Source organism: Hippoglossus hippoglossus, chromosome 23 (genome assembly GCF_009819705.1).
Source record: "Hippoglossus hippoglossus isolate fHipHip1 chromosome 23, fHipHip1.pri, whole genome shotgun sequence".
Lineage (NCBI taxonomy): Eukaryota > Metazoa > Chordata > Actinopteri > Pleuronectiformes > Pleuronectidae > Hippoglossus > Hippoglossus hippoglossus.
In genome coordinates this window covers 14,286,256-14,301,380 of record NC_047173.1, presented here as the reverse complement: position 1 = coordinate 14,301,380, position 15,125 = coordinate 14,286,256, and the positions used below count along the sequence as shown (strand labels likewise).

General features: G+C 43.5%; 1 protein-coding gene across 8 annotated transcripts in view; it reads left to right on the top strand.

The window, feature by feature from the left end:
- Positions 1 to 167: 167 nt before the first annotated feature.
- The window catches only part of magi2a (membrane associated guanylate kinase, WW and PDZ domain containing 2a), a 176,817-nt gene continuing 161,859 nt past the window's right edge, over positions 168 to 15,125 (top strand). For 3 of the 8 annotated variants that reach the window (XM_034578122.1, XM_034578121.1, XM_034578127.1), the window contains exon 1: positions 462 to 762. In XM_034578122.1, the coding sequence (XP_034434013.1) occupies positions 462 to 762 (301 nt within the window). Of the gene's footprint in view, positions 763 to 15,125 lie in introns of all 8 variants that reach the window. The other 5 variants (XM_034578120.1, XM_034578128.1, XM_034578125.1 and 2 more) reach the window with 3 other exon arrangements.

The window sequence follows — 15,125 nt, the reverse complement described above, 5'->3', positions numbered from 1 at the left end:
TACCCGGAGGTCGTGTCTGAAAGCGGCCTTAGGGTCCTCCCTCTGCATTCACTCATGCACCTCCTCGAGAGAAACTGCTGATGATCTCCGGAGTTCAGAGTCAGCTCAGGGTGTCATACTTTTGACGGTGTGAATTCCCACATGAGAGGCAGCACATGAAGGCACCACAAGTTGAGCAGCTCTCAGTTATCGCGGACTGATGATCCAGCTGCTGTGCGCACGCGCGTGTGTGTATGTGTGTGTAAATAGAAATATATATATATATATAAGTGTGCGTGTGAGAGTGTGTGTGCGCGCTGACATGGAAACAACTGTGGTTCCCTGTTGAAACCGGACACATTCCGGTGTTTCACGGCGGCGGCACCGGGTGGTGGGAGGAGGAGGAGGAGGGGGGGGAACCGCGCAACGGAGCGACCGAAGAAAACTTCTCCCACCGCCGCCGCACTCATGTGATCGGAGCCATGTCCAGGAGCCTGAAGCGGAGGAAGAACCACTGGACCGGCAAAGTCCACGAGAGCGTCCTCCGCAGGGACGAGCAGGGCCGGCCGGGGCTGGAGCTGCAGGGCGGCGCGGAGCATGGACTCTTCCCCGTCGTCGGCGAGCTCCCCGCGGGCGGCGCGGCGTGCCACAGCGGCAGGCTGCTCCAGGACGAGCTGCTGCTGGAAGTCAACGACACCCCGGTGGCCGGGCTCACCACCCGGGACGTGCACGCCGTGGTCAAACACAGCAAGGACCCGGTGCGACTCAAGTGCGTCAAACAAGGTGAGAGCCCGCAGCAACTTTCCCCGCGTGTCCCCGCTTCTCGTGTCCGTCTGGTTTTCTCTGGTTTCTGGGGAAAGCGTCGGAGCTTTTCTGCGTTTTGACAGCGGAGCTATTGTCTCGAGAAACCCACACATGCACTTAACTTTTCTCCTTGTTTGTTATTGTCTCCATCCCCGTGAATTCACATTATGATTATTGTTTGTGTTTAAAGTTTATTCATGTAGATGCACGTTCTCTGCTCGTGTTGTGTCTGTGTTGTGTAGTTTGGGGCTTTTGAGGGGGTGTGTTACATTTCAGACAGTCAGAAAATACACATTCCAGGGTGAGGAATGCAATACTCCCATATTCCCACAATCATATCATTTATAATACACAAAAACAGATCAATAGTACATGAAAATATGCACAGTAAAACATACATGTTCTATATTTTCATATTGTAATTGATACATTTTAGTTTTTTAAAGTAGAAAAGATCAGAAGTTTTTGAATTTTGAACAAGATTTTCAAAGGTTTTCTATCATAGTAAAGTGTATATTTTGGGATTTGGGACGTGATCGATTTTAGACCCAGTGATTGATTCAGAAAATAAAAGTCAATGCACGGACCACGTATATTAATATAACTCTTGTTAGTGTTTCTTAGTGTTTCAAATCTTCTGTGGTCAGACATTCACATTATTTCCATTATTAGTGTTTGAGGAAGTTTATTAGTCCTTAGTTTGTTGATTCTGTTGCTTTGGGTTGTGTAGATTTGGCTTTTGAAGGCGTGTGTTACATTTGAACGAGTCAGAAAATACACATTCCAGTGTATAAATATTGCTTCAATACTCTCAGACTCCTACATAACCAATAATATCATTTATAGTACTAAAGAAAATCCTGTTTCTTAATGTCAAGATTACAGAATTCCCGATTGCCTTTAATACCACTGACATAAACATTGGATTAGATTACTGGATTAGATTGGATTGCGCTTTATTGTGAAGCTCTTCTGAAATTGTACCAAGTCTGTCTCACACGCACTCACACAAAACTGTAAAATGTGCATGTTTTATATATTTTAATGTACATATATCTAAAGCACTTGAATGTTAGGTGATTGACTTAAAAAAAAACATTGTTTTCATGTAATTCTTAAGGTAAAAAATGACAAGTTTCTTAATTGTGAACTTCTTTTATAAATCTGATGTTTAATATGTTGCCATGTTGCATCCTCCGGGTTACTTGAGGTAACAAGTAGTTTTATTTGTCCTCAGGAAGTAGAAACTTGTTTTACATTTTCAGTTTCACCTTTGAACCACACACACACACACACACACACACACACACACACACACACACACACAAATACACACACTTACCCTTGTGTACATACATTTTTTTAAAGCGGGCATTTAAGTCCGTAATATTTATTATCCAATTTGTGCTACATTGAGGGGACTAAATTGGATTTGGAAAGGATATTGTATAAATATTAGAGCAAAATCCCAGACTCCCTATTTCAACATTATAGTGGTGTCACAGGAAATGAAAAATACCATAAATTATGATAAGGTCATTTTAACTCACTACTGAATGCCACAGCAGAAGTCCCTTTAGGAGTATTATGGGGGAGTGCGTTCAAGCAGGAAGTACAGTGCTGGAGCGGATGCTAAGACGGGGAACACCTCTGATGCCGCTTCCATTTAAAAATAGCAGATGTCATGTAAATTAGCTCTAACTTGCACCAACTTCAAACTCCATCTAATGCATGTCAACTGTGTCCAGTGGTCGTAAATCTCTTAAGTCACGGACACACTCCTCTGGTCGTCCGGGGCTTTGATCCTCGCGGCTAATGACACTGGCCGTCTTGCATTGTGAGCCGAGCGGAGGATCTGCGGCCTCTCGTTTGGGGGTGAAAAATCAGCCTGTAAGAGGCTTTGGATCAAAGTCTTAGCCTGTGTGTTTGTATGTGTGTGACGGTGTGGGGGTGCGATCCAGCGCCACACCAGGGATTTATTCAAAACGGCGGCCAAGCCTCTATCAATCTAATGTGTTACGATACTTTCATGAAATATTTATAACCCGGTGATTGATATTCTCCCCTTGCTCTGCTTGTTTGTTTGATTGGCTGTTTACAGTGTCAAGTTGTTTTTGATATGATTGATGTTTATATTAAGTAAATATTATGAAGCAGAAACGCACATTTGCTGTGTCCTTACAGCAGCAAGTTCAATATCAGATATTTTTAAATTAAATTAAAATCCTGGGCACCATAGGTTGTCTGTGCCAGCAGCTTATTACAACCCTCAGTTAGGTTTTATTGTGAGGTGACCTCCAGCAGCTGTAGTAATTATGACAGGAGCGAAGGAGGAAGTCGAGTGAGGCAGCACAAAGAGCGACAACGTCCTTGTTAGGAGGAGGCTGGGGTTGTATGGACGGACTAAACAAAAGTCTTTCACAGACGCTGCTTGTCTCATTTGGATTTATCAGACAATATTGTTTCTTTTATCCGAGACCATTCGACAACTTTAACCCCATGTTTAATATTCTGACAAAGTATGAACCCAAACCACGATCTTTTTCTAAACCTAACCAAACTGTGGACATTCCATGAAGCCGTTTACAGCTTGAACTCTGGAAAATGTCGGTAAAATGTCTGTTTCCGTCACGTGTTAGAAATGTTATAGGCGTAGACAACAACAAGTTAATACACATCTTAAAGCGGCTGAAGATTTACAGTGTGCGCCTCTGCAGGGGCACCACATCAGGAGACGCTCCTCTGGGTCGTAACAGAGGTTCGGGACAAACAACATGCATGTATGGTTGTTACGGTTAAAGGACTTCATGACAAAACAACGACCTAGTGTGACTGACTAGTTGACAAAGAAACATCAAATATTCCTACTTGCTGGAGGACCATTGCATAGCTGGGTGCTGTCATGTAGTAGCAGACTTCCTGTGATGCTTACAATAAAAGCTATAGAAAGTATTTTACTGTTGGGAAACTTGAATGAACCTTTTCAGTGTCTTTTTAATCAATTTCATCAGCTTTTCTTCGTTGTCCTTGTGTTTGACATTGATTTCCCACTCAGTCTTTTAGATGGTAAACAAATCACTTTGGCCTCAGATTTAAATAAACGCCGTCTCTTGCTAGAACTGTTCACGCCTGTAAGCAGAAAATTGTCATTTTCTCTCGCAGTATTGGATGAACTTGGAAAATTTGCCGCATTTATAGTCTAAATTATGATTCAGGAGTGAATAACCAGTGATAATGATGGGGTAATAGTGTTTTCAGTTCTGTGAGCTGTTTGTTGGCGTTGTACGTTGGCGGTGTACTTGAGATAAGGCGAAGGTTCTGTTCAAACCCGGCTGTAAACAAAAGTTTTTGTTCTCAGTGAATAGCTGCTTGGTGAGCTTCAATTTGATCCACGGTTACTTCGAAAAATGTGTTCAACTCTGCTCTGGTAGATTTTCCATTCGAGGACGTCACCGAAAGAAACACTTCAGAAATATGGGGCACGATACTGGGTCGCAATGGATCAGCTACGCTTCAATAAGACGCCATAAAAGTGGCTTCGTTTCCCAAGGGAGGGGGGGTCACTGACCATTGTATGTGCATGGTTGATCTCCAAAGGTTGTTCATGGCCTTGCTGAATAATGCATCACGTTTGCATTGGTCTGCTGCTTCACTAATGTTACATCTTTTAAAAGAGCTGTCACTTGCTCTCTGGTTTGCCAACTTTCATGATGGTCTTCTCTGCAAGACCCAGATCATGATTTACACTTTCTTTTCTATTAAAGTCATCAGGACTCATGTTTATGCATGCATGCACTTCATTTCCCCATGTGAGGTAATATGACTTTCATTTCTCATGTCATCCGAAAACCTTGGGCACCATCCCCACTTTTATGTGCACACACATGCACGTACACAATATTAGGATTTTTACGAGTCTCCGAAGTGAGGATTAGATTGCCAGCAGCAATCAGGCCGGCCCTGCAGGACGTAATTAGGATCGCCACAAAACAATGATGGGTGTGTAGGAGAACATAGGGCGCAGTGACACAGAGAGTTCTCATTAGATGAAGACATTGTGGATAATGTAAGGATGGAAATGAGACCAGCTCCTGTGGCTCCTGTAGAGTTGATGACAGCGAAGGTCAAAGTTGTCATTTTTTTGCTAAATTTGATATATGATTGGAAATAGACTTTTACTTGATGACATTTTCATGTGTTCCCTTGGAGTTTTGCTTGAGTACGTCCTCCAGTGTATCTCTGCAAGATCGCAATTAAGCCCATGAACAGTGGGGCAGTATTTCAAACTGCAAAGCAAGGTCGGCAGCAAATTCTGGGCGAGTGACAAAACAAGGGTGGGAAATCATTAGAGAGGCCAGGAATCCTTTTTCTCCTGTTTGTAATATTAACATAACAGCAGTGGTCACCAAAAAGGAAGCGAAGCATGAATCCAAACCAAAAGCGATGGAGAGAGCTGCACTGGTTTGGCGGCGTGTTGTTTCAGATACTGGTGAGATGATGAAATATGATCCACAACGTCCAGTCAAGGCCAAAACACTGCGCAGGAGTTATGTGGAACTCGCAAACAGGATTTTACAGCTCTGGTGGCATTGGTTTTACCTTTTGTTGTGAGAAGTGTGTTGTGCTTGTGTGTATTTGGTTTCCAGGCTCCATTGAAATGACAGAGAGGGCAGGGCTGGGTAATCTCATGAAGTAAGACGCCCTCGTGTTTCTCCAACACCCGACTGAATAATGCATAATAATAATATCATATAAAAGAATGGAATAATAAAATTGTGTTTTTAATACACAGTGTGGTGGAGGTATCAGCATCACCTTGACGCTGGGTAAAAATAAAATGTTTTCAACAAAGATTCTGGTGCCAGCGAAAGGATGATGCAACAGTTATCTGCCTCTGAGTGGATATCATTTAATCCCCCAGGTGTACATAAAGCTGCGAGATAGCATATGAACAATAAGAAGCCGCTCATAAAAAAGCATCACCAGTGTAACAAATCCATTCTCTTGTCACTCAGTCGTACCTTTTGGATAATCTGCACGAGGAGCCGAAATTCAAATCTTTTTCCTGTAATTCATAAACGCTGCTGCCAAAACATCCAGATAAAATAGCTTTACATCTCACTCCCTGCTCTTTCCCCTGCATCGCTCCCTCTCTCACGCACACAGTGTAATGCCCCAGTTCAGTTTTTATATTTCAGCTCCAGTGAAGGATTAATGCAGCCGGCTACCGAGGCTGTCACTGCATCTTTCAGTGCCAGTATAGTGCGAAGCTCTCGCTGCAGCTGCGTGTGCGGCTGAGAAGCGTATTCTGATTAAGCCTCGTCGAGTGGCGCCGGGTGCAGGTAAGAGCAGACATTTCCAGGTCAGCCGAAGGCAATCAGTGTGCTCGCTGGGTGCCCACTTAGTGTAAGCTGGTGTTGTGGGAGTCGTGGCAGCAGCCGCGTGGGCACGGGGACACAGAAATGGCTGCCAACGCCAGAGTTAAAAGGTTGTTTCCCGCTGACACCGTGACTCGACAGATGACCCGTCAGCCCCGACTGACAGGAGGCTTCTCTCAAGGGTGAAATATCTCAAGTGTTGTACGGGCGGCCCTGGAATTGGCAGAGCTGTTAATTGTTCCCAGAGGAGTAGCTGGGCTGCAGCTTTTCTCTAATATCACATGATCATCCTCTGCTAATGGAGTTTGCCAGTTGTCATGGAAATATTTGAATTTGCTCTTTTCTCCTGAGCACTTGCAGGACTTCTCATCTGCGTTGGATTAAAAGTTGAGGCTTCATAGCATTAGCATTTTGTAGCTGGAAGCTGTGTTTCAGAGAAAATATGTAGGATGAAATAATGTATCCGCCATCAGCTGGTGTTTGCTGAAGCTGAAGGTTAAGGTCGGCCGTGTTGGACCCAGGGATCACAGCGTCTGGCTGACAGGAGTCCTGAGCACAAAATACAATCCACACAGCAAATGAAGGAATCGTAAAACGACACCACACACGCTCTCCGGCGCAGCTCAAGGGGAAAGCGGTGTGTTATGACACCATCAAGTCAATGGCGCATGCCCAAGTAATGGAATGACTGATGTGAGTGATGATGAGTCTGGACTGGTCACTGGTCTGTTGGGGGTATGAAAGATGGGACGGGGTGATCCCGGTGCAGTTGTGTTGAGTCAGACGCACACTGTTGCGTGGGAGTGCGGTAACGATTCTCTGTGCAGTCAGTCTCATCCGTCTTCTTGTCAGGGCCCCATTGAGAGTGTTAAGCTGCAACAGCAAGTGCAACACGGAGAGTGTGAAACACACACATACACACACACGTGCATAAAAAAAGCAGCTATCAGCCAGTGTGTGTGTGTGTGTGTGTGTGTGTGTGTGTGTGTGTGTGTGTGTTTACAGTATGAGTGTATCCCTGGAGCCGTAGCACCACTTACCACATGCTGTCCAATCATGCTTGACAGAGGTTTGGTGGAGAGAACCTGTTGTCGTTGCCTCTGTTACACTGTCTGACTGCCAGGCTCACCTCTGGGGACAGGTAATGATAAGACACACACACACACACACACACACACACACACACACACACACACACACAGACACACGCACGTCGTCCTCTCCTTGTCAACATCAGCCATCTGTTGTGCCAAGTGGAAGAAACGGAAAAGCTGCAAACTCTTGCCTGTGCCCTTACATGTGTGTCGAGTTGTGTTGCGTGAACATGAACACGTCTAAACACGGATACCAGACTATATACAGGTGTGTGTGTTTGTATTTCGTAGCAGTGAATTAACATTAACTGAATGTATCGGTGAGTGTCTCTCCACTGCTGTTTCCCTCTTTTTAACGGTGAAAGGAGGTGGAGGAAATATTTATGACCTTCTTCTCCATTATCTAACTTCTATAAATAAATGGTATTTGGAGCATAAAGAAACTCGGAATAGAAAGGAGCCCTTTACCTTTTCATTATACTAAACTATAGATGAATGAGACTGTGTTGTTGTTGCCGTCCGTCCCACAAAGTGGCAAATTTGAATGCTCCTTTATATCTGTGGTCTTTGTGTGTCTCTGTAGGTTTTCCTGAGTTAATGTATGTTTTTGTACCTTTTGCAAAAAGCTTAATTAGGATTATGAACAACTGTAATATTTCGCTCCAGGAAAATCTAGATAGTCAAACATATTTCAGCCGAAATATCTATTTTTTTTCTTGTTGTACTAAATGAGGCAGGATTAAACATCTTGTTCTTGTGTAACACTTGAACATCAAACGTTTCCTTTTGTCTGCATGGGTCTGTTTACATGTGCAGATGTGGTGGGAGTCAAACAGCTTGACAACTGATTGACGATTTTAGGAAGCCAACAATTAACGATTTTTTTTACTTTTAGAATCTGTAATGAAACGAGACAAAGTCAGCGAACGACTCAGCTGTTCACTCGACACCTTGAATCCTCTCAGCTGGTGTTTTCTGGACATTGACACATCAGTAGCATGTATTGTATTTCCAGCTCGAGATAGTGGATGATTTATTTAAGTCGTACTGTACACGTACACAGTTTTAGCTGAGTGACACCGGAGTCGTGTTCTTTAGTTTAACAGGAAAGCTCATTTATCATAAAATGGCACCTGTGATTTACGTTGTCAAGACTCGATGACGGCTCTTTCGTCCCAAAGAAGCTGATTCTTCTGATCTCTGCAGCAAATCAGGGCTGTCACCTTTGCTTAAGTTTTATGTTTCTTGCAAGTAGAGCCGTGTTTTTTCCAGCCTCCTTTGGGCCTCTTTTATTTTAGATAAACAAAGCCACAAATAGAGGTGTTGCCGACCCAGCAGCCCCGTAGGCTGATGATGAACCAGTGTAAACATGGGATTGTGGTTTTGAAGCTGTGATGAATCAGAAAATACGCCGATGGACTGCTGTTGTGCAACCTGCAAAGTTTTATTGGTGCAGCCCCTGGACGCTGTGAGATTTTGTTGGAGGGGGAATTCTGAAAGATTTCACATTTCGTGCAGAGCAAAGTTAATATTTCTTCTTCTACCTTCAAACTGTATGAATATAAAGGAGCTCTAAATGAGGTGTTTTGGAGCGAAGGCACCGGGGAGGGTGAAATTGTCTGACCTGCTCACGGAGAGATGGGAATATTAAGAAAACTCCTCGGCCCACACTAGTTGTTGCTGATTCACCAAAAAAAGTAGAGCGATCGATACGGGGCGATTAAAGAGAGCCGCGCTGGTCGGTCTGTCCTTCGCTGCCCCGTCTCTTGGCAAGGATCAAATAGTCTTGTCTTCTTCTTCTACATGGTCGAGTGTGGGTGTATGAAGAGGAGCATTTGTATCCATTTGGGTGTTTCTGAGTGGATTAGGGGTTGGACCAAGATGGATTTCTTTATTTTACTGCTAATCGAGCCACAAAGGGTGAAGAATAAATGACTAAACATGCTGCTTAAGGAGAATATCTAATATAGGTAGGACTCTCACATCTTCCAGGTTAGGTAGGGGGCGCTGGTGAGGTAGTTCAGACGGGAGCTGTAGCCCTAAAAATGTGATTATGGGGTAAAAAAATGTATCCATGTCATTTGTCTTTGTTTTTGACATAAGGAGGAACAGCAATAGATGTAGTTCCATTCGATTTCTGCCTTTTCAATCATCGTGAAATACCTTCCTGTAAGTATTTGCGACGTTACGCTCAACGAGACGATTTACGCCATTGACCAGTTAGCATCTGCTACATTACCGCTTCATTCACTTTCCTCGGATTCGGAGCGCCATCAATGAAGGTTGTGTGAGTCTCTTGTCAGACATGTTCTTCACCCACTTACCTTGAAGAGCTAGATGTGTTGTCCTTATTTCTCCAGGTCAGTTCTGCTGTAGTCTGGAAGGTATTATGACGTGAGCGCAATGTTAGGAATTTGTGTTTCTGCCGTTCCTTGCCCTTAAGCCAAGTAGAAACTACACATATCACACACATCAAGCTGGAGGAGATGCTTCAGTGGACATCAGTTTAAAGAATAGAGAGCAGCTTTGCATTGTTCTGTCCAATCCCCTGGAGGAAACTACACAAGCCCGACTCAAACCCAATAGGTACTTTGTTTCTGTCTGAAACCGACCAGAGCCTGATGCAGTTAATGCAGCTGCACTGAGTTTGTGTCACCTTGTCCCTGCAACACATCGTTATTGCTTGATTTCCCTGATTCAAGACTTCTGCAGTGTAAAAAATCAGGGGTCACCTTCACCACCTTCACCCTGTCCTGTGCTCTGATTGGCTGGAGTTGTTGCTGGAGATCTAGTTGTCTGGAAATCAAGTTGGACTTCAGTGTATGTTCCTGTTCTGGCCTTAATGCTCAGCTAAGGTGATCATGTTCTGGTTTTAGCTTAACACCTAAAGCACAAACTTGTTTTATTCCAGGCGAGAAAGCCCCAGAATGTTGAATTAGCTCTTTAGAATGTCCAGTAAAAACCTTGGATGATACTACAGCTGCTTTTGCAAAGAGCTGAAACTGTTCAAAATCCTGTAGGTGTCAAGAGTTTCTATTATTATTCACATTACTCTGTAGCCAACCATTTGAATACATGTAAAAAAAAAAAAAAACAATGTGTGGCTGATGTATTGATCCAGCGTTTACACTGTTAGAAGCAAGATGTGCAGCCCAGAAGTGACCGAGCAGCAGTTTCTGACAAGATGAAGCGTCTGCACTAACACTGGGAACCAGACATTGATTAACCGCCGGGCAGGACGGACCCTACACGGAACGATGACACGCATTATTATCGTGTCCATTCAATAAAACCTGCCACGGTCACTGCGTGTTAAAGCGTCCATGCATTGACCACGCATGTCCCTTACACAAGTGGATGGTTTTGTCTTCTTGTGGGACTCCTGTCAAGTCTCTACTAGCCTTTAGCTTCCCTTTGGCAGCCTCCCTCCGCCCACCCTGCCCTGCCAGCCGTGCCTGCAGCGAGGTCACCTCCAGCCGCTTCAAGCCAACTCACATCCTCACCTCCTGGGAGTTATTATATATATATTTTTTTACATATGCACCGCTGCCTCTCGCCCTCGCCTTTCTCTCGCCATTTCTCTCCGTCTCGCTAACACTCGCGCCCATTTCATCCCGTTTCCCCCTGTGGGAAGCGAGAGCGGCGTGTTCACGTAGGTTTCGGGAGATGAGGAAACCGACTCCGTCTGTCTGTCCCTGAGCTCGCAGACATTATTCATGCCTTTTCTCTCTGTGAAAGACAGGCTGGCCATGAGAGAGAAAGAGAGAGAGAGCGAAAGAGAGAGAGAGCCCTGATGCTCGGCAGATGCAGAGAGAGGAAGGGAAGAAGGGAGGAGGAGAGGGAAGGAAAGAGCATTGACAGGTGCTGTTCTGCTTTAAATTCAACTGACAACCGCAGCAGTTCTGTCGCTCGTCTGTGGGACACATCAGCTCATTCTCCTCCGACACATCTTGTTTTGTTTCCAGTCGTGCGATATTTAGAGTGAAATTACTTTCATAGCTGCTTTATCATTGAAATGAAGTGACAGAGGATACAGTGATAAGATTTGCTGTTTGACAAATGAGGCCTGATTTAATGTGCTTGAAAAATAATGAAATTTTATAGTGTTTCACAGAAAATTTAAATGAGAGTAAATCGTCACCTCAGTCTTATTGTCTGATATTCAGATGAGTTGTGAAGAAGCTAAGTTATTTTTATATGGTTATTAAGTACTAAGCACAAATCCCTAAAATATAATTTTTCATTTTTGTCATATTGACTGATCTATAAATAAACTAATGAAATTACACAGCTGAGATAAAATCTGATCTTTTTCTTTCAGAGTTCACAGTCAGACTGTGCTTTGATTGATATAGAATTGAAATCCAATTGAATTTAAATGTATCTCAAAAATGTCAATAATCGAATAGTATGAGCAAAACAGGAAGAAGTAATGTTGAAACTTGATTTTTGTAAATTCAGATTTCACTCCAGACTAAAATTCCATAGATTAAAACCTGTCACAGTCAAAAATATCATGACATTTAAAATCTGTGTTTTCTTCAGGGAATTGTTTTAGTTCTTCTTCTTCTTCTCACTCTGACACATGTCATTACATGATGATCAGTTTATCTATCGTCATGAATATTTGGATCTATAGTCAAACAATGCCTACATATATGTAAAGAATGAAGTATCTCAAACTCTGAATAGAAACTGCTTTTTGACTATAAATCTCCTGACCTACATGAAGCAGATAAAACACGTACGTTAGTCAGAAGACATCCTGCTCATATGTAATTAAATCTATATTTTCTGCATAATCAGACTCTTTGATTTAGATCAGATCTTCTTGTCAATTCATTATTTTTTTAAATTCAAAGACGGAGCTTTGTGACTTGGCACAGCCTCAGAGAGATCGTCTTTTTATAATTTGGCGAGCAGTTGGACGACTAATCTTTCAAATGTGTCGGAGCGTTTCATTCTAAATCTGATCCAAACCCAGTTTTCTCGGCTCTTTTAACGTTTTCCGTCTCGACTGAGTTGACACATTCACGACTGCAAAGTGTCGCTGTCGTGTCGAGGATGACGGTGTGGAGGATTGATGCAGTGCGACGGGATTGTGCGTTTCCATGCAAATAGTCAACAACCATGGAGGAAATTGAGGATTGATGATTTGATTGATTGATTTGAAGGCAGCATTGGTGTCTAAGATGCTACAGGTTGGAAAAGATTAATCATCCCTGTGTCTTTCTACTTCATTCTCGTATAATCTCATTCAAGTCTAATTACACAGCTCAGTGTGATGCAGTGGGTTTGGTTGAGAAAACGGTTTTCGAGAGCATCGAAGACAAATCGATCCTCATTGATTTTTGCTCCGTTTGAGCTCAGTTGTTTTTGTTTTCGATTCCTCAGGCCCTCTTTGGACAAGCTAATTAATTATTTATTGGTAAGAAATAAACAACATATTGGTTCTTAATATATTTAATTGTTAGTTTTAGTCCTATGATAAACAAAATATAATGTTACTGAAAGAAAAACTTGGATGATTCAGTTCATGGAAGTTTAAGCTTTAATCTCTTATTTCTATTATAAAGATCTACACCTTGGATATTATGCCTTGTATTACAAATGTAATATATTTTTATATATTTTTACACTTTTGTTTGAGTTGAGTACAAAGTTGGAGGTTAATATCGATCTACTGTGTTTCCTGCCGACTTGCTTGTTTTGATGTAGAGTAAAATGCAGAAGACAGTCTGGGTTGTCGGCCTCTCTGTGGCCATGCACTGTTCTCTGTAACCCTTGGCTCTCGGCTGTTGTTTCCCCCCCTTGTGCTTAGTTACTTTAAACATTGATTTTATGCTTCAGAGCTTCTTGCGAGCTAAAAAATATTGTGTCCAAAACCTGGCCTCTTTGACTCCGTCCTCCCAGGGCAGTTTGAGTTTGACACTTGGCGATTGTAGTAGAAAGCGTAACTCAGACTCGACTGCTGATTGAGAACTCATCCTGCTCGGGGCTACTGCGAGATCTGCATTCGGTGTAGATCTCTATTGAAAAAAAAAAAAAAACACTTCCTCTGCATCTCTATATTTAAATGCCAGGGAAGAGCGCATTTGCAACTCGTGATGAAGAGGCTGCAGAATGTAGAGCAGACAGATACACGCTTTCCCCACAAGTTCCCATCACCCTGAGGCAGCCCAGCCATGCTGTGCAGCTTTCTGAACCTCGGGGAGGTGCAAAGGGGACGAGGCAGCCGTCTGGCATCGCACCGTCCTTCCCTCGTCCATGTGTCCCTGCAGAATCGCTGTTATTCACCACTAGGTATGCAGTAATTAGACCGAGGTCAGGGGAGTGTGTGGCCTCTCTCCCTCCCGCCCCAATGCAACATCGTCTAAGAAGTGGGAGCGGCGAGTGTTGTCTGACTTCCTACAACAATTAACACAACGCCCCGGCTCTTCACTGCCCTCACTCCTGCCCTGCTGTTTGCACACCAACTTCATTAATATCCCTCCCTCCCTCACCCCCCCGTTCTCTCATCCTACTCTTGATTATTTTCCTTCGGTGTAAAGGCGTCACAGACAGAACTGACTAATGAAACGGAGAATATGAAAAGAAAATTGGGGACGCCATCATCTCGGCATCTCCTTCGCTCTCTGACTTGAGGCTCAGTCCTCGGGCATTAAAATGTGATTTGTTCTTTTTAGTCTTCTCGGTGGAACTACTGTTGAAAGGTCACCGCTTACAACTCTCTGGCTCCTGCAGAATTAATCCTATCAAACACATTTGAATACGACTTTGTGCACGGACCCCAAATGTAGCTTAAGTTCATGCCCTGAATAACAAGCTTCTTCTCATTGTCTCCCCCGGAAAGATTATTCCACCTACTTAATTTAATGAGCCCTTTGTACACTTTCTCAGGACTCTCAATTTCTTTTTGATTCCTTTACCTCAAGGGTGCGCGTCGCTCTTTGCATACTTTATATCCAGACTTCATTTTCTTGGGATAATTTAAGGAGTGTAACCTCTCCCAAAAACATGGATTCGCATTGAAGGTGGGAATTAAAGGTGAATTGAATATTTCTGATTTCATTTTTAAGGGTTAGGGGTTACCCTGGAAAAGAGAAAATAAAAAAACTGTAATTTTAAAACAATGGTGTACTAATTTGTTACCATACATTGGCTGAAAAAGTCTACCCCCCCAATGAAACCACATTTAAAACCACCAAATCAAACTGGGTTCCACCAAGTATTCGTGGAAATCCATCCAGTAGTTTTTGCACGATACTTAAAAACAAACCAGCAAACAAACAGAAGACGGTAAAAGCATAACGCCCTTGGTGGAGATGCCATGGCTGAAGAAGTGTGAGAGCTGTGGTGGAATTTAATGCTGCTCCCTTGTAACACCGGCTTCTCTAAGCTCGTTAAACTGCCCAGTAGCCTCTGGCTTCACTCCACTGGCCCAGACCAACGCCTCTATTAGCCGCTCCTTCAATCCGCAGACCGACTACTATACGAGCCTCCCCTGGTTCCTGTGGCAGATTGTATGGGGTTTAGCCCCGGCCATGCTTCTAGCCATTATGATGAGTGATGGCCCTCTATTATTCTAACTTGAAAGCACCCGTTGTTATGCTAATAAGGCATGGCAAATGAGGGCTGCATAGCTTAGCTTCCTTTCTATCTCGATTTTCTACATCAACTCTCTCCGCTGCTTCCCGACCTTCCCTCATTTCCCTTCCCTTTCTCTCTTCCTGTGCCAGCGTGCATTGTGGGTGTTGTCATCCGGTCCCCGCAACACCGGGACCTCATGCAGAGAGGAGTTGTATGGTGTTTTTCTCATATCTGTGACGGAGCGCTGCAGGCAAAGCCTCGTCACCGAGTTGGTCCCAAA